Source organism: Cavia porcellus, unplaced genomic scaffold, assembly GCF_034190915.1.
Source record: "Cavia porcellus strain 051 isolate PalLab524CR breed Dunkin Hartley unplaced genomic scaffold, mCavPor4.1 scaffold_19, whole genome shotgun sequence".
In the NCBI taxonomy this organism is placed as follows: Eukaryota; Metazoa; Chordata; class Mammalia; order Rodentia; family Caviidae; genus Cavia; species Cavia porcellus.
The window spans coordinates 41,121,903-41,145,509 of NW_026947502.1; the positions used below are offsets into that span (position 1 = coordinate 41,121,903).

At 35.5% G+C, this 23,607-nt stretch overlaps 1 protein-coding gene across 1 annotated transcript in view; it reads left to right on the plus strand.

The window, feature by feature from the left end:
* Hsd17b4 (hydroxysteroid 17-beta dehydrogenase 4) overlaps nucleotides 1-22,648 on the plus strand; it is a 90,570-nt gene extending 67,922 nt beyond the window's left edge. Inside the window, 5 exon segments of the mRNA NM_001173100.1 lie at nucleotides 962-1,048; nucleotides 6,806-6,892; nucleotides 8,041-8,179; nucleotides 15,404-15,531; nucleotides 22,467-22,648. Of these exon segments, the coding sequence (NP_001166571.1) occupies nucleotides 962-1,048; nucleotides 6,806-6,892; nucleotides 8,041-8,179; nucleotides 15,404-15,531; nucleotides 22,467-22,556 (531 nt within the window). The 3' untranslated portion in view covers nucleotides 22,557-22,648.
* The last annotated feature ends 959 nt before the right edge of the window (nucleotides 22,649-23,607 follow it).

Genomic DNA, 23,607 nt, shown 5'->3' on the forward strand with positions numbered 1-23,607 from the left:
TAACACAGGTTTAACAGATTAATTGGTTTTATAAATAACTAGGAATATACATATATCAACATATATGCTTAAAAACTTAAGATTTACTATTTTTTCTAAAATTTGCCTTAATTTATCTGAAAATATTAGGTGAATATATATATATGAACTCTTAATAAATATTTACCTGTGGTAATAGCTACATATTACTTGTAATTTTTTTTATGTTTTTGTTGATTTTAAGATTTATCCATTGTAAACAAGGAAAGTATCTATACCCTGTATTTTCTTGTAAGTCAAAGATGTACACTTAACCCATTTAAGGCCAGTTCCAAAATCTTTTATTAGTATATATTTTATGTGTGCAACATTGAAAATGCATTTTCTGATGCCTTGCCCTTGATAAGACTGATTATTCTAATACCTTTATTTTATTATAGCTATTTTATTATCCAGTAATGTATATACAGAGCCAATGTATAATATTTTTCTATAAAATGCTATAAAAAATATGAACTAAAAAGTAGAATTATTTTGCCATGTGTACCCTTCCCGGGCCTCATTCCTCTGTATTGAATAAATACCATCTTTAATTACCTGTGTAATTACTCAGTATAGTTTTGTTTCTTGATAGGTCAAGAAAAACTATTGCTTAATAATTCTGTATGGTTTTTTGTTTTTTGGTACCCGGGATTGGATTCGGGTTCTTGTGCTTGCCAGGCAGGAGCTTATGCCGCTAAACCAAGTCCCTAGTCCAATAATTCCATGTTTTGAAACACAAAGAATTTGTTCACTGTTTTGGTATTTGGTATGCTTTCTTTACTAGCTTCTTCATATTATTTTTAGATATTTCACTAGTCTAAATATATTTAAACCATTTTCTTCCTTTTATGCACTCTGACCTAACACCCCACCACACACAAGTAGTTTCTTAAAGCATTTTTAATTCTATACCCAACTTGGTTTTTTTCTTTTTTTTAAGGTTCGTTTTGCAAAACCAGTATATCCAGGGCAAACTCTAAAAACTGAGATGTGGAAGGAAGGTAACAGAATTCACTTTCAAACCAAGGTATGGAAAGAGCTGGAGGTACTTTTCTTACTTCTGTAGCACACTCTGTCCTTGTGTTTCTCTCACCATGGTTTCTTCAATTTTTTTTTTTTTGTAATATGGATATGAGGTAAAATTTAGAAAGGTTTTTTTTTTTCTTTTAACCAATGATAGTTTGTAAATATCCTGAAATAAGCCAAAACTAGTTAATGTCCTGTAGAACAATCAAATTACATTCTTCATAGTTATTTTACTAGACAGAAATTACTTGCTTCTTGATCATGTAGTAATCCACAGACTTAACATTTTGCATTGCAGTCTGGACCTAATAGTAAGTAACAAGCCAAATGAAGGTGTGTTACATTAAAAAGACATTCAATCAGTGCTTTAAGTTTAAGTTTTTAGGAAATAATTCTTAATACATTTAAACAACTAACACTTTTTGGCATGATGATTTTTGTATTACATAGAGCAGGTTTAACAACTCCAACAGTAATAGTAACAATTTTTATTTATTGAGGTACTATACAGAGACTATATTACTGTGCATAATGTATGTAATTATAGCATTGAAATGTACAAATATCTATGTTCATAAAAACATCTTGATGTTGGAGAGAAATAGATGGTGGTTTGTTAGGGGGCTGGGTGCAGAGTCTCTGCGGAGAAATCAGATCAGATGCTAGAATATGACAACATGGAGAGGGCCAGATGAATGGATAACAATTCTTATTAACCAAGGCGGTAACTGAAGGGAAAAATAAAAGTAGGATGAGGAAGAAAAAGTGCGGGTGAAGAGCTGAAGCCCGATGTGCTCACTGAGCCCCGTTCTGCGCTGTACTAGGCACGCCCGAGCATCCAAGGTTGTGCTGAGACCACGGCTGCCGATAATGGGAGGCAGCGAATCCCAGGCCCTTAATGGGAGAATGCGGTGCAGTGAGCAGTGGATCCAAGGGAAAGAGCTACATTGGCTCTTGGCGACTGCTGGAAATTGGGACTGGGGCCCTGCGAAGCAGCCAGAGCCACCTGGCCATGCCGGAGGAGATGGTGAGAAGCTCCTGGGCTCCAAAACCAGACACTATGCAGTTTTCTGACTGATCCACGCTGTGCGGGGAACTCAGTGAAGACATGTGGTGCAGTGTGCAGTGGACCCAAGAGGAAGGTCTGCATTGATTCCCGGTGAGTGCAAGGGATTGGGTCTCGCGGCTGCTGTCACTGGCTGGAGGACATCTTGGAATTGGGCAGAGCCCAGTGCTGCGGCAGCATCATTGACACAGGGAGGACTGCTGGAGGACATCTTGGAGTTGGGCAGAGCCCGACGCCACAGTGACATCAGATAGTCGCCTCTGGCACAGAGAGGTCTGGTGGAGGACAGCTTGGATTTGGGCAGAGCCCGGCACCGCGGTGACATTAGCCGCCCCTGGTGCAGAAAAAACTGGCAGGGTCTGCTGGGGCTGAACTACGCCTCTGGTTGGGACCCAATAAGCAGATACAATATTGTTGCGACTCTGTGACGTCCACAAGGTACAGTCTAACTTGTGGATTGACTGGCACAGAGGCTGGAGGCTAGCCTGCACCGTCCCTGCATTCCTGCCTGTACCTCAGATAATAGCAAATTGGGGAGGGCAGCAAAAACTCCAGTCAGCACGCTTTGGAAAGACCCTAAGCACTATGGAGAGGGCCAGAGACCTCCAGGACACACCAGTCTGAAAGAAACCAGAAACATGACAAGAGATAGAAATCAAAAAAAAATCACCAGCTGCCAAACCTGGGAAAATAAGCCCAGCAGAAGCAAATACAGAAGAGAACCAGCACAGTAACCATCCAATACTAGACACAGCATCAGTGGATATAAAGAAATACCTTCATGACCTCATAGACAAATTTAAAACTATACTTCTGATCTAAATGAGGCAGATATAAAGAGATTAAAGAAATGATAAGCCCCTCCCAAGAGAACACAGATGGAAGAACGGAGGAAATCAGAAAAGAAAGAGAAATGTTTGATGAAGAATTTAAACATAACCTAGAATACATGAAACAGATCCAAAGAGATTACCAGAAAACTAAACTCTCCTTTGAAAACTGGCAAAATGCCTTGACAGAAACTAAAATTAGCCTTTTGAAACTTAAAGACAGATTTATGATATATGATCACGAAAGAAAAGACCTCTTAAAAATAACGAGGAACCAGAAAGAAACAATTCAAAGGCTAGAAGATGACAAATGGATACATAACTTAAGAATAAAGCATGTGAGCAAGGAAGCAGGAGTAACCAAAAATGAACTACAAAGAATATTCACAGATATATTAAAGGAAAACTTCCCAAGCATAGGAAAAAGAAATCATATCCAGATAAATGAGGCATACAGAACTCCAGCCACCTACAACCAAAATAGATCTACACCCAGACATATAATAATCAAGATTCCAGAAATCCACCAAAAGAACAGAATACTAAAAGCAGCCAGGGAAAAGAAGCAGATTACCTACAATGGGAAAATTATCAAAATAACAACAAACTTATCAACAGAAACTCTCAAATTGAGAAGAGCCTGGGGGGGAAATTATCCAAGCCCTGAAAGAAAATAATTTACAACCAAACTGATGTACCCAGAAAAACTCTCTCTCAAAATTAATAGAGAAATAAGATGTTTTCGAGACAAGGAGGAACTGTGGGTGTTCATGGCCAACTACCCAACCCTACAGAGAGTGCTGAAGGACATTCCAGAGAGAGAGAGGAAAGGATACCAGGATTTCAGCAACAGTGGCAAAGAGGCCTCAATGAATGGGGCAGACAGTGGAATGAGGAAGTAAGGTGGACAAATTACAGCAGTAAAGTGGAGTAGCAGACATGAGGCAGAGATGGTAAGCTATATTCTTTAATATAGATAGCCTTGATATACTAAAAAAAAACCAGGCAGAGTAGATTAGGAGACAGGCTCCATCGAGATGCTCTGAATGGGAAATACACTCAACCTGAAGGAGGGTTAATAAACTGAAAGTCAAAGATGAGAAAGCAAAGCTATATACTACAGGAAACCAGAGAGAAATCGGGACAACTCATCCAGCAACCGCAGATAGATTGGAAAGCTATGACACTTTTGGGCAGTATAGAACTACACAGCTGGAAGGAAGGAAAACCTTATGACTTTAGTTAGTAAAGGAGTACAGCTCAAGATCAAGCTCAGGGATACAAAGGTTCAGCAATGCTCAGATAGACAACGGGCTGGCCCCCTAATCTAAAAACTAAAGGGACTAGTGAGACCCAAAACATATAAAGCATCCTAGGAAGGGGAAAGGTGAAAAATAGCCTAAAAAGGGAAAGCAGAGGACATTGTTAATAGTGTGTCAGGATTTAAAAGTCACAGTAGTCTTATCACTCTGTTTAGTTTGATTGTATTTTGTTCCGGTCTGTCCACTCACTCCTATCAGATTTGAGGACACAGACATCTAACCCAAAAATAGGTTGTACCATGGTAGCTATCATTCATTTCCTATTAACTGAAACCCTGTGTTACTTACATTGTCTTACTATGACTGATCTTATTTGAATTTGGTTTGTTAGACTGCGGTTTTGCCTTGCCTGATTTTATTTGAATTTGGTATGCTTGATAGTATCAAGTCTGAAAGTAGAGGCAGCTGCTCTGAAGATGACAAAATGTAAAAGATATCCATACTGGTTTTGATTATTAAGTGCTCTCAAGTCCTACAATGTTTTCAAAGTTGTGTTTTATAAAAATAGCTATGTAATACTATGCTTAACTATATTAAGCCTGATGATGTGGACATGTCTATTGAAAATAACAAAAGAAAGCATAGTAACTGTGGTAGATCACCTAATATTGTGGTCTTATGTGTCTTTTTCATTGCATGCTTTTCTAGGAATTTGTTTTGCTGCCTTGTTATGATTTGTTTTTCCCTATAATACAGAGAGGATAGATATACATGTAGAAATTCACACATGGGAAAAATTTTTTAAATTATTTATGGGAACAGATTATATAATGCAAGATGTAATGAACAGATACTCTGAAGAAGAGACACTAAGAAACCCAATGCTAATTCCGTAACATTATGATATAAAATCTAGCAATACTGTTATTCACTGTTCAGAGTGATATTAGTCTAGTCTCTGAAGTTCAGTTTCAGCATACGTAAAGATAAAGACAGCTACTATGAAGAGAATGAGAGACACTGTGGTAGTCATTATTGTCTTCCCCAATGTCAGATCTTGAAGACCTAAAAAGCCTTCATCATCCTGTAATGATTTGATTAGTTCTATAATATGCAGTATGTTTTCAATGTGTGTGCACATGGGGACAACTTGGAAGAAAACTAGAGACAATAAGATAGACAGTGAAGATCTCCAGTGAACTTGCTTTGAAATCTGTATTTCTTTAAATTGTTTATTTTTGAACTGTTTTGTGCTGTTTTGATATGTTTAATCTTACTCCCTTTAAGATAAAAAGCAAGTGTGTAGGACTGATAACCATATTAGTAAGTTTTTGTTGGATCATTGAGCAAAACTGTTCACAGTGTCACTATTTGAAGGTCACTTTACATACTTTAATTTTGTGACCTGAACAACTATTTCTAAGACGACAATATATAAGTTATCAACTGGTGATTTCTTACTGTTTATTTTTCTGTAGTTCTGTATTATTTCTACCCTTTTTTCCCTTCATTTTATTTTGTTTCTTTCTCTTTAAATAAAAAAAAATTTGAAAAAAAATCTTGATGTTGTTAATAAGTTTCTCACAGCTACCCAGAAAGAGGTTGAGCTGGGATTAAAAACTCAGGTCATCTTGGCTCCCAAGGTGAAATTCTAGGGCTCTAGAACTTATTATTATATCTTCATCTTTTTTCCCCCTTCTATCACTGGAATTTTTATTTTATATTTTCTGAAAGAACTGTTGGATGTAAGTGTAGATTCTTATATATAATTCTGTAATACATACAAAAATTGGTTACCGTATTGAGAAAATTTCACTAATGTAAAATTAAGTATGTACTGTCTTAACTTCTAGAAATTATCTTTTGTTTTTGAAGCAATATTATAATTTTTTTCTTTTTTCTTTTTTTTGTTCCTGAGAATCAAACTCAGGATCTTCTGCTTGAAGGCACTGTGCCCCTGAATTATATCCCTAGCCTAACACTGTAATTTTTATGAAAGAATTGTCATTTGATAATTTGAAATAAAGGATAAGGAATTAGTATTGATTAATGACTATTTTCATAAAAGGACAGACATTCGTTTTATGCCATGTATGCTTCTAATTTGAAATAACTTGAATCACTACATTAATAGCACTATTACTTGTATGTTCCTAGCTAGTTTTATGCTGTATTACTAGAAAAAAATGTGCTGTGGGTAGGTATTGTGTCATGTCTTCTACTATTTATAAGAATTTAACACTTCTCACCTTGGCTCCCTATTAAAAATACTTATATTTGAAAAAAAAATTTCCCAAAGGCCGGTGTGGTAGTTCCATTGCTGGCCATTTAAACTGATATTTTAGGCAATAGGGCCAGGTCATATATATGTATTTTTTTAGGGTGTCAGTTGATTTACTACCAGGGTTAATAATAACAATTATATTAAATACAAAACCTTCATGTTTATTTTACATTACTAACATTTTATTTGGGTTATTTTCTTTTTCATAGGAAACCAAAATATAAATTCATTTTAAACGAGTAGCATTTCACAGAGATTGTTTCCCATTAAGTTCTCAAATTAACTCTTCTTTTTCTTGTTTTGTTCTACTTATAAGATTCTAGAAACTGGAGATATTGTTATTTCAAATGCATATGTAGATCTTGTACCACCATCTGATCTTTCAGCTAAGACACACCCTGAGGTAGGTCATAAAATCTGATATCCAAATCATTTCCTTGCTTTTGAATTTGTTATGATCATTTTAAGAATGTTCAGGCTATTTTGAAAATGAAAGAGTATGAATAGGTTTATAGCTCTTGATGTGAAGGACATTTTTTAGGAGAAAGTAATTTTCTAATTTTAGTGATTTAAATCAGTTGTTTAATTAGAAACCTTAAAATATATTGGATAAAAATAGGTGAAAAATATAAGTATCGTATATCTTTTTTTGATTTAAATATTTGTATTAAAATGTGTGCTGTATATAAATATAAAAATAAGAATATATAGTATTTATTGAAACATTTGTATCTTAACACGCTGAATGAGACATTTGATAAAAATGTTTATTATTCGTTTTCAAAATACTAACTTGAAGATGTTGAGGTTTTATTACCTATGGGCTTTAATTTTCTGTCATAAACCATTTTATCATATAACTGACTGAATATTACAATCTGTTTAGAGCTAGAAGGAAGTTGAGGCTTCATGTAATTTAGTGTCAAAAATGAGAGCACAGAGGGTGATTGGTGGTTCAGTATCTTCCTGAAGTTAACTAGGGCATAGATTATCCAATTTCCTAGTTTACTTTTAAAATATTCCCAAACTTTAGGAGATGGATACAAGGAAGATTACAAAATTTGATCCTACTCTGGATAATTTAGGAAGACTCAAAATAAAGACTTTAAAAAGGGTTGGGATATATTTCAGTGAAAAAGCGTTGGATTCAAGGGTTCAGTCCCCAGTCCTGGGGTTGTGGGTATGATGGGGATATATAAAAAATAAATATTATATATAAAGCATTTAAATTCTGATGAAAGTAGCATCTTCTTAAGACAGTGATAAAAGTAGCTTAATCATATTAATTATATGCAGATTTTAGCTGGGTGTGGTGGCTCATACCTGTAATCCCAGCACTCAGGAGGCTGAGGTGGGAGGGAGGATTGTTGGGAGTTTGAGACCAGCCTGAACTACATAGTGAGACCCCGTCTCCAAAAAAAAAAAAAAAAAAAAAGACAAAAAAATTATATGCAGATTTTAAAGATCATTTTTATTGTACACATTTATAATTATTTTTCTCTTTGAGTCATTTTTACAGAACTTTAACATGCTATTTTGTCTCTTTGCCAGGGAGGGGAACTACAAAGTACGCGTGTATTTGAGGAAATAAATCGTAGGCTTAAGGATATCGGGCACAAGGAGGTGAAGAAAGTAAATGCTGTATTTGAATGGCATATTACTAAAGGTGGAAATACTGCAGCTAAGTGGAGTAAGTCATATTCTAAGATAACTCTGAAGAGGTAGAAGTATTCTTGTTATATTTAGAGTCTCTTTGTAGATAGGTGAACTTAGGTAAAATGTTTTTTGACAGTAATAGATTTTAAGGTGCTCATGATTCTTTTTTATTGATATATAGGAAAACAATTAAAACATACCTTTAAAATATTTCGTTGTAGCATCCAAAATTAGTACAGTTTTCACTCTACTCTTACAGATTCAGTCAACCGCACATTGGAAATGTAGCGAGTTCTAAATGGTACATTTCTACTGAACTTGTAAGGGCACTTTTTTCCCTACTCTTATTCCCTAAACCACACAATGTAACAACTATGTATATTTGGTGTTATAAGTAATCTAGAGATAAGAAAGGGAAAATAAAAGTTATCAAGATGTGTAACTTACATGTAACAACTCCCCATGATGAATGCTATCATCATGTACTACAAACATGTACTAATAAAAACAAAGAATATTTTCAAGGTTATATGCAAGTGCAGTGCCACTTCATATAAAGGACTTGAGCATACTTGGATTATGATATCCAATGGGGGCCCTAGAACTACTGTACTTTAAAACAATCATGTTGGCTGCATATTTTTAAAAAACTAATCTTTCTTTGGTCAAATGCAATATTTTGTCATTATATTTAACAGTTTGAGAATTGTTTTCTTCATCCCAAAACAATAAATTACTATCTTACTAGCATAAAATCATAATTATTTGCTTGATATGTAGAGACTACAATCAGAGATGCCCATTTATCTCTAGGGGAATTACCCATTAGAGTACCGTGTTTGCAGGCTGGCCAACCACCCAATCTAAACTGACATGATGCACATGTAAAGCAGTCTTCTTTCACTAATGTAGAGGTCTAGAAAGACCCTGTTACCATTTTATGAAAAAAGATATTAGATGATAAAGAGAATAAAAGAAGAACCTCTTATCAGGTCTTTTGCATCTGCTGTGTGACTGTGTGTTTTACAGTATTCTAATCTCTGGAGTTGTTGGAGAATTATAGTGTGCCAATGGGATGCTCGCTGAAACTTTCTGAGTTTTCATATTTTTCTACCTGGAAGCCTACAGGGAACGGGACTGTTACTGTTAGTCCAGCCACTGCAGTCCCCAAAGTTGCTTACTGATGTGGAAAAGAAGCATCTAGGAAAATCCGGGAATATAGCTCAGTGGCACAAGTGCCTGCCTGGCAAGTGTGAGGTTGTGAGTTTGATCCCTGGGGTAGTGGGTAGGGGAGGAATAAGCTTCAAGGGTAGTGTAAAACTCAGAGGACTTTTCCTGTCTTTCATAATTGTGAGAGTGGGAGACCATCTAATAGGGACTGGTTTCATGCCCCTGAAGAGATGCAGAACTCCAGAGCTTGGGATTTGTTGCTACTCTAGGACCATTTAATGTTTGGGCCCAATTCAAGAATGGTTGTAGTTCTCTACAATCAGTGAGCAGGTGTATTAAATGTCATAGACTGCATTGTTACCTGAAATCCAGGGCTATAGGCCATGCTTCTGAAAGTACTCTAAGTGATAGAATGAATCATCTTTTCCCTCAGTGTTTGTGCACCATACAATCATACAGGAATGTGCAAAGCACAAGTAGTTTAAAGGAAAAGTGGTGTGTCTGGGTTTTTACTTGCATAGCAGAAGCTATTTATTATATTAAAAAGTTTCATTATTTTTATTCTGAGATTGCCTTTAAGAGGACCTGGTTAGGGGCTGGGGATTTAGCTCAGTGGCATAAGCACCTGCCTTGCAAGCAGGCGGTCATGAGTTCAATCCCCAGTACCAATAAAAATGAAAAAGACAAAAAAAAAAAAAAAAGAAAGAAAGAAAGAGGACCTGGTTAAGTGCCTTGAAAATCGCATTGTTTTATTATTACATCTAAAAGATCACTATAAGTGCTCACTTAGATCAGAAACCTAAAATATATCTAGATCAAATAGAATTTTTGAAATAATCTATTTTTAGGAAACATGTTGAAGTTTTGTTCAGTAAAAACCACTTCCTTTTAATATTTGCTATTCCTTTTAGGTAACATTTGCTCATTATATACAACTTGTTATATAATAGTATAAAGAAAACCAGTGGTGTGTAATTCCAGTACCTACATGTTTTGGAAGACATAAGTACTTATAGGAAGTTAACTCAGAAATGAGGAAAAGGGAGACAAATATGTAATGCAAGGACTGATCAAAAAGCATGGTACGTAGATAGATATTACAGCATAACATTGCTATTAATCCTCTTCAGAACACTCTCCTTCACTGTAGACACACTTATTCCATCACCCTCGCCACTTTCTGAAGCTGTTCTGGAATTCTTTGTGTCTTTATTAGATGGAATAAAAAATATGGTGAACATTGCTGTCAGATACCGATCAGGGGAGAGCCAGATTAGTAAAAACATTTTGGTATGTCCTTGTTACCTTATTCACCAGCTCTGGCACTATGTGACCCCAAAGTGCCCATGGAAGTAAATGTTTTGACTGATTCAGGACATTGAAGCAACCATGATAGTGTCAGCAAAGAGAAACCCAGAGCTGCTTCAGAAAGTGGCAGGGGTGAGGGGAGAAGTGTGTGTGTGAAGCAAGAGGGAGTACTTAGCGAAGGACTAATGGTAATGTGTCTTCTACTGTAATTTTTAATGTTGAAGCAGCCCCCATATTTTTGATTACATTTCATGTATATTCCCTCTCCCAATTTTTTTTTTTTGTGCCAGGGATCAACTCTTCCCCCAAATTTCAAAGTGCCAATTTTTAAAAGATTAACGGTGTAAATAAGAGGTCATCACTGTACGGTCATCTTTCTTTCCTCCTTTCTATTCCTCCATGATGGAATGAAGCTTTTCCCCTATGGATGAAAGCATACTAGAAATTCAAATATAAAGCATAGAACTGTCAAAGAGGACAGGAGTTAGGTGTTACAGAATGAGAAAATGTGCCAGAGACTTGGAAAACTGGCATTCTTTTGAGATCAGAAACCATTTGTTTTTGAGGATACCGTTTGGTAGAGTATATAAATTCCTGATTTGGTGATTCTAGCAGTCAACCAGATTACCCTTTTGGGTTTCTCAGCTTAGTTATGAACTAAATCTGAAGGGTTTTGGATTGAGATTGAGAAGAGTGGGTCGTGCATTTGAAGGAAAAGGGTGCTCTCTAGAAAGAAATGTGCTTTCCATTAGGAGTAAGGCCTGTTTGCTGGAATGTTCCCTTAACAACTGACTGCTTCTCCTTGCATAGCAGCAGCTCTTGAGTACATTCCCATATGCATTTGCTCTTTAAGGGTACACATAAAAGCACATTTAAAAAATCACTTAAAGCAAATGGCTTTCCTCCTTTAAATATGTTGCTTATCTTAATATCTTCATTTTATACTTTTTTGTTTGAAATAATTTCACATTTATGGAAAGATAGACAACTTATATATTTTTGCAATCTTGCCAAATTGTTAAAAATTTTATCCTATTTTATAAAAGTCACTTGCTGACACGGTGTCCTGAAGAGTAGACTAGTAGCATTTCCTAAGAACACAGACATTCTCTTACCTATTTGCAAAACAGTTATTAATATTAGGAATATAAAACTGATATACCATTATCTAACCTATAGACCACATTAATAACTTCATTCATTGCTCCAATTGTGTCATTTGCAGCAAAAGAATAATGATAGTAATAATAACAGTGATAGGAATAAAGAGAGGAAAAAAACTGATCAGGGCCTGAGATTCAGCTCTGTATTTATTATAAAGTATCTTTTAGTCCACATTAGTCTAGAGGTGTTTCTGTTTTTAAGTGACCTTGATATACAGTGCATTTGAAGAGTGGATGCAGTTGTTTTATAGAATATTTCTTAGTGTGTGTTTATTTGATGTTTATTCACAAATTTTGGCAGAAAACACAAAAACATGTGCTTATTTTTTAATTTTAACAAGTCTATTATTTTTTGATAGAGATTCTTCTTTCATCCACTTAACAGTTCCTAACCACTGTACTTTCCATTTAAGGAAGTATATGGGGCACACAGGTGTCAAGATATGTCTGTGAGCCGGGGATGTAGCTCAGTGGCATGGTACCTGCCTGGCAAGCATGAGGTCCTGAGGTTCCGAGTATTTAAAAAAAAAAAAAAAGATGTGTCTGTGCCCACAAAGACCTAACCTTCAGGGTAGAAGGCACGGCAGAAGGAGCTCCTTTGTCCGATGGTGGCACTTTGTGATTTGTAGTACCAATTTTGGAAATGCCACATTTTCATTTACTACCTCAACCCTCCTTTGGTAAAAGCTGCAGAGTGTGAAACTTTAATGATCTGTTTCAGTGTCTTTATGATTATATAGAGTTAAAATTACTTACAAAAACATTTAAATTCTATCACTAAAAGAAACCATGTACTATCAGTTTCTTCATTTCTACATTGAGATTGGCTGGACTTTGCATGAAACTATAATCTCCAGATAGCGGTGGATTCTCCAATGAGCCATATTGTAGACCATGACTCGAGACACTGCAGGACTGGGTGCTCCACTTCTCTACCCCCAGCTTTTGTATTCTTGTGGAGGACCATCGCTGCTTTAGCCATCTTTTATCAGCATTGGTTGTTAGCTTCCCATGAGAAAAAAAAAGTTTTATCACTTGAAAGATCATGGCTGTAAACAGTCTGTGTAGGTGCCTGAGTGGGAAAGTAGACTGCTGATAGCTGTTAATCACTGAGTCCTCTCATTCCTGTAGTCTGCCATTAAGCAAGATGTGGTGCAGTTTTATTCCTGAGCCATGTATATGTATATTTTTCATCTGTAAGTACATCTAGAAGTATGTATAAAAAGCACAAGTAGGACTTTAGGCTTGTGCAGAATGAATGTGAAACCAGTCAAATGCAGGGGCTTGATCAGACGTGACGTCGTCCTTTCTTTGTGGGTGTAGTGCTGCTTACCTGTAACCTCAATACTCAAGGTGGTTGAGGTAGAAGGGAGGAAAGTTCAAACCTGGCCTGGGAAACCTAAGAAGACTGTGTTTCAAAATAAAAAGGACTATGACGTGCAGTATTGCAGTATGACGTGCAGTGTGAGGCCCTGGTTTCAATCTGTAGCACTAAAAATTTTTTTCTACCTGCTGCCTTTTTTCCTTCCTTTCATTCTTTCCCCTTGAGGGTCTTTTCATGTAACTGCCAGTAAACACAGTGGCTTTGCTCTTCATATTATAGTTCTAGTACCTCACATATTTTTTTTTTAACAATTGGGGATCAATTTATTAAAACAGTTGCCTTAGACATCTGCCATGGTGACTTCAACCTCCACTCCTGGCTTGATACTGATGAAAGTAATTTGCTTAACAATCTTAGAAGAACTGCAAATCAATGAGTTGCTTGTGGATTCTCATCGGGAAACCATCCCATGTATTAGAACCTCCACCACAAGGCGTTTTTCTTGCAGTGATTCATGCAAACAGGTCCTTTCACTTTGAGATTCTTTTTCTTTGCACTTCTGATCAAGTCAGCACATAACTTTTCCAGCGAATTCACGTTGTGGCTGGTGAACCTCACAAGTTTTGACACTCATACCAGAAACTTAATGAGGTGGATTAATCATGAACACAAAGCAAAATGGTCCCTTCTCTTCTTGCCATTTGCTTTTACCCAAAGTAAACATTTTTCTTTTTTCTTTTTCTTTCTTTAGTTGGCAAAGTTGTCTTCTCTGGAGGGTTGGAGTAATTTAAGTTTATCTTTGGAACAGAGCTTGCTAAGCAGAATACTAAATGCACTGAGTCTTCCTGTGCACCTGTTCCTGACCCTCAGCTGGGAGTTCTTACAGTCTAGGGAGAGCAATAGGACTGTAGCTCCTCCACTGAAGTAAGAAAGTACATTCATGAAGGAATTGGTTTTCCAGTGTGCATTGTCTCAGTCATACGTGAGACTCTTCAGACTTTGTAAAGTATAACTTTAAAGTTCTGTAAATGTTGCATAAATAAGCAATAAAGTTACATTTTCAGTAGTTCAGTTACACAGCTGTTTCTGGGGCATGTAATCTGTCCCTCCTTTTATTAAGTTTATAGGTGCCATTTAGATGTGCATAATGGTCACATTCATTATAGGGAATTTGTACCTGTGTATGACATTTCTTGATTCTTCTTGATTTCATAATCCCGTCCCCCCTGCAACCCTTCTTTCCCTCCTTATTTACACAGCTTTGTTTACATTTTATCCTTTCATAGTTTTTTTTTCATTTCCCTTTCTTTCTCCCTCCTCCCTCCCTAATTTCTATTTCTTTTGAACAATTACTCTTTGTCAAGAAATTCATTAAAGGAAGAGAAAGTAATTAAAAACTTGTATTAACTATTTTATAAATCACAATATATAACAAACTAGAATATTTTAAAAGTATTTTTATTATCTTGCTGTTCAACCAACATACAACTATTTTAAAACTGAACTTTTCTCTTTTGTGAATTATAATCTGTTTGACTTTCATTTTGCTTCATTATAATATCTTACTGTGTATTAATTCATACTTCTTACATCTTAGTCCTGTGAAAACTTTGGTTTTTTTAATTAAAAAAATTTAAAAAAAGAAGGAGATTAAGATAAAAGAGGACATAACAACACAGGTTAGAACAGAACAATTTAAGCAATGTAGTGTTTCACCATAAGATAACCTGACATAACAGTAGTTACCATAGTGTCTCTTTCCTTGAAGTATTTGAGTATAACTTTGTATACTAAAGCATCAGACATAACATGACAGTGTAAAACCATTCAAGAGAATGAAAGTATTACAGGGTATTTAGACCAACTAACAGAAAATGAACAATGCTTTCTATATTATCTCCTTGTCTATAAAAATTTTGTTTATATTATCACATATAATAAAATCCAATAAGATACAGTGTGATAAACTGATGGAGACAGAAGAACAAAAGCTTGATGGGACTTCAAAACAAGATGATATTAAATCAGTACTAGCTATTATATTGTCTTGTTTTCTTCAAAGTAAGTTAGTCCTGTGAAAACTTTGCAAAGCCATTATTAATCAGACTATTTCAGAGAACTTCTTTATACAAAAAAGTCTTTCTAAATGGCAAATTTGTCTGTAGATAAAAAGTATAAAATAAGTACAACATGAATTTGGAAACAAAATTTTCTACATTTTGCTTAACTGACTGTACTCTCATATTTTGAGGAGAAAATGTAATACACTTTGTTTTCTTCCTGTTTTTTCCAGCTATTGATCTGAAGAATGGCTCTGGAAAAGTGTACCAAGGTCCTGCTGAAGGTTCTGCTGACACTTCCATTTTAATTTCAGATGAAGATTTCATGGAAGTAGTCCTGGGCAAGCTTGACCCTCAGAAGGTAATGCTCTCAAAATCTTCATTGATCCATTATTCTTTTTTGTTTAATAATTGGAGCTTTAGCTAATTTTCAAATTCTGATTCATGAAATTCGTCACAACTCTCAAGTCTGAATTTGGTACCAATATTATGGTTGACAAGTTATTTTTTTAATGGAGTTTCAGTTGACACTTTATAAAACTGAGTTTTGGGATGAAGTTTCTTGTTACAGTAAAACAACAAACAAACCCACACTTAGACTTTCTAATATGATACATCATTAGTCCATGCATGTGAAATTAGTGGATATTCTATAAAATTATTTACTCTTGATATGTAAGTTGAGGAACCTTTATCTGAAATAATTGAGACTAAAGTGTTTCAGAATTTTTTGAAATTTGTAATATTTGCATAGGCTTTACTAGACTATCCCCCATCCAAAAATCTTAAACCCACGACACTCCAGAATCTTAAAGTTTTTGAGCATCATGTCACAACTCAATGTTTTAGATTTCAGATGTTTGAATTAATGATTCAAAACCTATGTAAGATTAAGAACTAATTGAAAACTTTAAATAGGGTGTTTTAACATAGCCATATCTTATTTCGTGTATATTAGCCGCTTTCTTGCTTGCTTTTTTTTTCTTTCTTCCTTCTTGCGTGCTTTTCTTTTCTTTTCCTTTTCCTTTTCCTTTTCCCTTTCTTTCTTTCTGTCTGTCTGTCTGTCTTTCTTTCTTTCTTTCTTTCTTTCTTTCTTTCTTGTTGGAGGACAAAATGTATGACACTGCAGCTTAAGGGAGAAGACTGTGTTTTGGCTCACAGTTTCAGAACACTGTCCATACTGTTAGCTCCAAGGCAGAAAGAGCATGGCAGAAAAGCACAGGGAAACACCGCTCAATCCGTGGCAGCTAAGAAGCAGTGAGACAGACAGACAGATAGACAAATGGGAGTTGGGGACAAGAATGCACCCTTTCAGGTCATGCTCCCAGTAACCCACCTCCTTTAGCTAGGCCTTATGTCCTAACAGCGTATTTAGCTAAGAACTCATCAACGGTTCAGTCCACTGAGGAATAGAATTCCCCTTGAGTGAGTGATCTTCAGAAGCCCCATCTCTGAATGAGACTTTGGGGGATATTTAGATAAGAACTGTAACATTTAGAGGCACTGAAGTGGAAAATCATGATTAATAGTGCTTTCTCTACCTAGATGTGGTGATGTGTGCTGGTAATCTCAGCACTTGGGAGGCTGAGGCAGAAAGACTGCCAGGAGTGCGAGGCCAGCCTGGATTATAATAGTGAGTTCAAGGCTAGTCTGAACTACCAAAAAAACCAAAAACAAGAAAAACCCCCACAAAAAACCAGCACCTTCCCTGATTATTACTAATTAATGTTATTTTGAAACTTTTGGCCATTCCAGAGGAAAACAAAAACCCCCACAAAATTAAAGTAGCTGCTGTGACAGTTTGAATGGAGGAGAAAATTTGTTATTTTCAATGCATGAATATTTAGTTGGAAATTCCAAGAGTATCAACTGATTTTTATAATTAAAGTGTACAAAAAATAGTTGAATGGACAATTATTGTTAGTTTTCACATAGCAGCAACATCAGATGGAAGGTGTTATGGAAAGTTTGCATATAATCACAACACACAGAATAATGTTCAAATGACTACTGTCACAAAGCACAGTGCTTATTTGACAAAACTATACATATTTACAAAGAACCAGGTAATGTGAAATAATGAGGAAGCTTACTATTTTCCTACATATAAAGTAATTTACAAAGAATTATAAAGTGTATAGTGGTTAAATGTCTGGTGTTTAGTATACAGCAAATCTAAGTTTGAATCTTGGCATGGTTGCTTAATCTTAACACCTCAATTTTCTCATTTATGATCCCAAGGATTATTATATGAGTTCTAAAGCCAGTAATATAAATGAATATCAAAATATGATCCTCAGCAGTTTCCCAAGAATTTATTTAATACCTACTCTGATTCAGATTATAGTTAACATTGAACAAGGCAATACCTGTATAGAGCTTAGTTCTAGAGCTCTAATAGAAAAGAATATAATTAGGTATAAAGAAAACGTAAGGTAGGCTAATGGCCGAGAGCAGTGATGGCAAGCTTTTTCTGTAAAGGATCATGTGGTAAATATCCTAGGCTTTGTTGCAGTTGTTCAACTCTGCCATTGTATCATTAATATATAAACAGTTGTGTATGGCTATGTTCTAGTAAAACTATTTGCAAAAACAAGTAGCACAGTAGACTGGCCCCCAGTCTTTAGTTTGCTATTCCTTGGTCTAGAGTATGACAAGATAGGGTAGCTATTTTAGATATAGTTTTCAAAATGCCTGATTAATATTTGAACCAATTAAAGAAATGTATCATGAGACTAAAAAAACTACAATGACAATAAAAATGCCTAAGGCAGGAATACCTTGGCTTATTGTATACCTTTAGCCATGAGGAGGCCAGTAAGGCTAGTAAAATGAATAATGGAGAGAGTCAGATAGGAGAGGCAGGTAAAACTGAATAGCCACATGCATAAGATTGAAACTTCATCCCAACATCTACCCTTTACAAAAGCCAACTCAATATGGATCAAAAATTGTAAGACCTGAAACTACTAGAAGAAAATACAGGGCAACACTTCAAGGCATATTCAAAAATTTTCTGAGTAGGACTCCAGAAACCTAGGAAACAAAACCAAAAATTATCAAATGGGATAACATCCTGCTGAAAAGCTTCTGCACAGAAAAGGAAACAATCAAAAAAGTGAAAAGTCAGCCTATAGAATGGGGGAATATACATTCCAGCTGTTCATTTGATAGGACTAAAATCCAGATTATATAAAGAATTCATAGTGCTTAACAAAAAAACCTAATTTTAAAAAAGGGTAATGATCTAAAAAGATTCGTCTCGGAAGAAGACAAATGGTCAACAGATATGTGAAAAAAATGTTCAATATTTTTAGCAATTAAGGAATAGAAAATCAAAACTAAAAAGAGATACAATCTCATCTAATTAGAATGATTATTATAAAACAGGACGTTGGTGAGGTTGTGGGGAAAAACCTTTGTACATTGTTGTCAGGAATGCAAATTAGTATAGCCGCTATGGCGAATGCTATGAAGATTCTTCAAAAACTAAAACTAGAACTACCATATTATCCAGCTACCCCACTCCAAGGTCTATATGAAATTAGCATAACAGATTTTTGGATGGCTATGTTTATTACTGCATAAATTCACAGTAGCTAAGATAAGGGATAAGCCTAGGTTCCTGTTGCAGATGATTGATAAAGAAAATGTGATGTATGTACACACTGGTGTATTATTCAGCCATAAAGAAGATTAAATCATGTCATTTACAGCAAAATTGATAGAACTAGAGGATAACCGTCAAATGTTGGGATATATACTTCAAGTCATTAAGCATACATAATTTAAGCGGCATGTTCCACTCTAACTTACTACAGTCTGGTCGAGGTAGTCCTAACCTGCAAGGATTGCAAACTAAGGTTTCTATAACTGCATAGTGAAAGTTTCTTAATTTTGAAATCTGTGTCCTGTGTTTGAATGCGTGGCATTATAAAAAAAGTTTTTGCTTTTTCTGTAGTTGATTAAGAATTGCTTCTGAGGTTAAATTCTTGCTAGTTGAAAGGAGGTATTGTGAAACAAAGACAAGTTGAGTTCAAGTCATGGCCCTGTTGTTGGCTTTGTGACTTTATGTAGATTATCAGAGCTCTCTGAAATTGTTTTCTTATCTGTCAGAAGAGATGAGAACTGCTGATGTACATTCTCTCCATGTTGATGACTGGTTCTTAAGTAAGATCATATGGAGCTGCTTTATAATATTAAGTATATACAGATACTGGTTTTTTTTCCCCCAGCTAGCTACAAATCTAGGAATTGCTTTTTCACCTTACTTTTTGTGTGTTATTAATGAACTATAAAAACTGTGATTATTTTTGTTTTTTGGTAGTAGAGAATTTACAATGAGAGAAAACTTAAGTAACTTGTACAAGTTTATATGACAAGCCTGAGCGTTAGTGTAGGAATTTAGTCTTTTAACATGGCAGCCTTTTACTTTACAGCAGTAAGCTAAGCACTTTACACATTATTTAATTTAACTCACATGACAAAATTTGTGTTATTTAGGCACTGTTGTAAAGAGTTTTGTGTATGAAGAGATGAGCTCAGAGAGATTTAATGATTTGCCCATACTTACCTCCCTAATGAGTGGTAGAACCTGGATTTTAAACTAGACATGCTAATGAAACAACTATGGTGGAGGTTATTTTCTTTATGACTTGAAATTCTTCAAGCTCTCCTTGCCTTAAGGGTTTGTGTTGAGAAATCTGATGTGATTCTGATGGTCTTAACAGTTTTTAACATTCTGTTCTTGTGAAGAATTTCTGGAATCTTAACTATTAGATGCCTTGGTGTAGATTATTTTGATCATGGCTATTTGGAATTCTATATGCCTTAAACTTATCTGTATGTCAGATCCTTTTTCCATATTTGGGAAATTTTCTGCCATTACTTCTATGAACATACTTTTTATATTGTTTGTGTTGCCTCCTGCTTTTTCATTGACTCACATCAATCTTATAGTACTATTCTTTGCATCATTTAGTATCTGATGAATTGATTTTTTTTTGTGTGTGTATGTTCCCTTCCTATTTTTAAGAAATGTTGTTTTTTCATGATTGTTCACTGCAATCCTGCCTTCTAGATCTGATATTCTGTCCTTACATTGGTTCATTCTGCATGTACTTTCAGTAGAATTTTTGACCTCCTGGATATCTGTTGTTTCACAGAATTCATTTCTTTTGTATATTAGATGTTCATGGTGTCTATCATTTTCCTAAACTCCTCTACTTTTAAATCTGTATCTATTGTAGGTTCACTGAGTGTCTTTTAGATTTCACTGGCCTCTGGGTTTGCTTTGGGTGAGCTGAAAGTCTGGGGTTACATCTTACTGTATGTCTTCTCATTTTCTTTTTTCTTTTCTTTTCTATTCTCATTTCTTTTTTCTTTTTTTTTTAACCTTAATTTCTGCATTGATGCTTGTAAATTGCTTATGGTAGGTAACTTTATTTCAAGAATTGAGAACTGTTAGGAAACAACTACTTCTTAGAGATGTCATTCAGGTATAGCTGGCTTTTGGGTTTTGACTCTGTTGCAAAATGCTACTACTTCAGTTGATTAAGGATGAGAAGTTGCTGCCTATTCGGCCTAGCACTTGGTTCTTTGACACTGGCCTGTAGTATTGTTTATAACACTGAGATAATCATAATCTTGGCATACAAAGAACAGTTATGTCACTTTGACTAAAGTAGTTCAGTCAGTAACAGTAGCATCAATCATAGTCTAAAAAATGATGAACTGTGGTAACTATTAATTTTCTACCTATAATAGTAGGAACAAGATCTGTAGTTATATAACAAAAACTAAAACAAACTGGAAAATTATGTACGGTAAAAATCTCAAGGCAGTTTTACCCTCAGAGGAGAAAATTTAAAGAGATTGGGAGAAAAAAAAATAGAGAAAGAGAAGAAAAGAAAAAGACTAGAGCACAAAGTAAGACTGTGCAAGCTTTGGGAAACTCTAAAGAACACAGGAGAGAAAGGAAGAAAGAAACAAGAACCAAACCAAACAAAAAGAAACTAGAAACATTGCTCATATTCATATAGGAATAAGGACAAACAAGAAAAAGAGAAAGAAAGAAAAATAGACAATGACAGGAAGAAAAGTAAAACAGGACTGCTTCAGGGCTTGTCTCTGCTGTCACTGGTAGACAAAGAGGGCAGGCAGAGCCCAGATCTGTGTTGATTGCCTCCAGCAAGCCTGTAGTAGAATTATGGTGGGGTGGTGGAGAATCCTAGTGAGCCTCCACCTTCCGTTGCACTGAACTTCAGGCTGCTTCTGGCTTTTGGCTGTGAGGCTAGCACTGGAGTTACTCAGCCTGCAACACTGGGTGCTGCCTGCCAGCTTGAACTTGGTTCCCTGACCTTGGATATTCCCCATGGCTGTACCTTACCCTTACACTGTGAGCTACTAGACAGAGCAAACCTGCAACCACTCTTATTTCTGACTTCAGTTGGCCCCTTTCCAATATGGTAACTGGCCCATGGCCTCTCATGGAGGATGTTGGAACAGGAATAATTCACCAGCCTTTGCAGTCCACAGTGTGCACTGCTCCTTTCCAATGGTGTGCTTTCCTGGGCAGGCCTCTGAAATCACCAGTAATTACTGTGCCTTTGAGGCTTGAGCTGCCTCTCCTGTACCATGAGCTGCATGAGCTGCAACTCGGGGAAAGCTTATCACTTTTTACCTCTGTCTTCTGCACTGAGGTTCCTCTATGCCCTCTTCATGGGCTCTGATTCTGGTTTCCAATCATTGTTGGGCCCTAGGGACCTTCTTTCTTCACATTGTTGTATTCTAGGGTTTGGACACCATATCTTGGATAGGGTGTTTCTCTGCTGCTCACCACTCCACCATCCTCCTGGAAGTCCTAGCCGCGATTGTGCTATACTACCTTATTTTATTCTATGGTTTTCTATAGTAAGATAGAAAATTTAATAGTAGATGTTTAGTCTGATTTTAAGGTTATGAATTGAATATTTTTGTTAGCACAGTATAAACTTTTATTTATATGGCTGAAATTCACATGTAAGAAGAGAATAAAGATAAAAAGGGAGATTAAAACAGGAAATAGACCTTTCAGTTCAGATAGATTATTCTGTGATTTTCTGAAATACCCAGGGATCTCTTTTCTTAACTATCCAAAAATATGAGCACTGTGTATAAGGCTATTATTACTAAGTAAACAGTGCCTATCTTGTGCAGAGTTACTAACCTGTGGTTGTTCTGAGCAGTTGTCTTTTCAAAAAAGAAATGGAATGTGATATGATAATGCTTGGTGCTCTCTTTCTGTCTCTCTTCCAGGCATTCTTCAGTGGCAGACTGAAGGCCAAAGGGAACATCATGCTGAGTCAGAAACTTCAGATGATTCTTAAAGACTATGCCAATCTCTGAAGGGTATCTACACTGCTAGTGAATATAGAATACTTATGCTTGAAGATTCTACAAAAGTGATCAAAACTAAAATATAGAAGAAATTGCATATGTTTTCAGATTTCAGATAACTTCAGATTTTCATTTTCTACTATTTTTCATAAGTATTTTTACAAGTATAAGCTGGTATATAATTATCCTTCTGTGCTTAGATATAATAGCTTCATAAAAAATTTTTATTCAAGTCCAATTTCTATAAAATTCATGATAACACCAATAAATTGACAGTAAAATAAAGAATAAAAGCCACTTTGGTACTTTTATTCTTCCTTTATTTGTTATTTTTTTGTTCTCTAATTTATTGATATTCCTATTTTAACATGAATTACCCTACATGTACTCTTTTTTTCTATACTTTGTTATAATTGGGTTCTGCTTTAAGGCAATAGATAATTCTGCTTCCAAGTCTTTTTCTTTGTTTTCCCCCTCCCTTTCACTGGAAATTCCATACTTTAACATAACATTTGTATGTGTACAAAGGATACACTTGGTTTCTAAACCAGTAACCATAACTACTAGCAAATACTGTCATGTAACAGTTTTGTTTCACATTTACCTCAGTTGAAACATATCCAGGAAATTTTACTGTGACGTGTTGTTTGGAGAAGTAAGCAGCAGTAAATGGGATGCTAAAGTTAAGATTCATGGGCAGTGTGATTCATAGGCAGGAAGTCAATTTGGGAGTATTTTTAGGTCCCAAACCTGTCAGGAGGAGCAAAGGAACCAGGCTTGTGAAAGGGTGACAAGAATATAGACTGAGGGAGCTACAGTTTAGGAACCAGGGACGTTTCAGAAGTTTAAAATTGTAATATTTAGAGCAGTAATGGAACGTAGTAGATATTCATATACTATTGATTTAATGAACAAAGGCACAGAAGAAAAGTTACATATTTGAGAGTTTTGCCTTGGTCTTATGAGCTCTCTAAAACATTGTAAAATTGGTTTTAATTCAGAATGATCACCTACTCTGCCAATGGAAGTTTTAAAAATCAGTGGCTTTTTAAAGTATTGA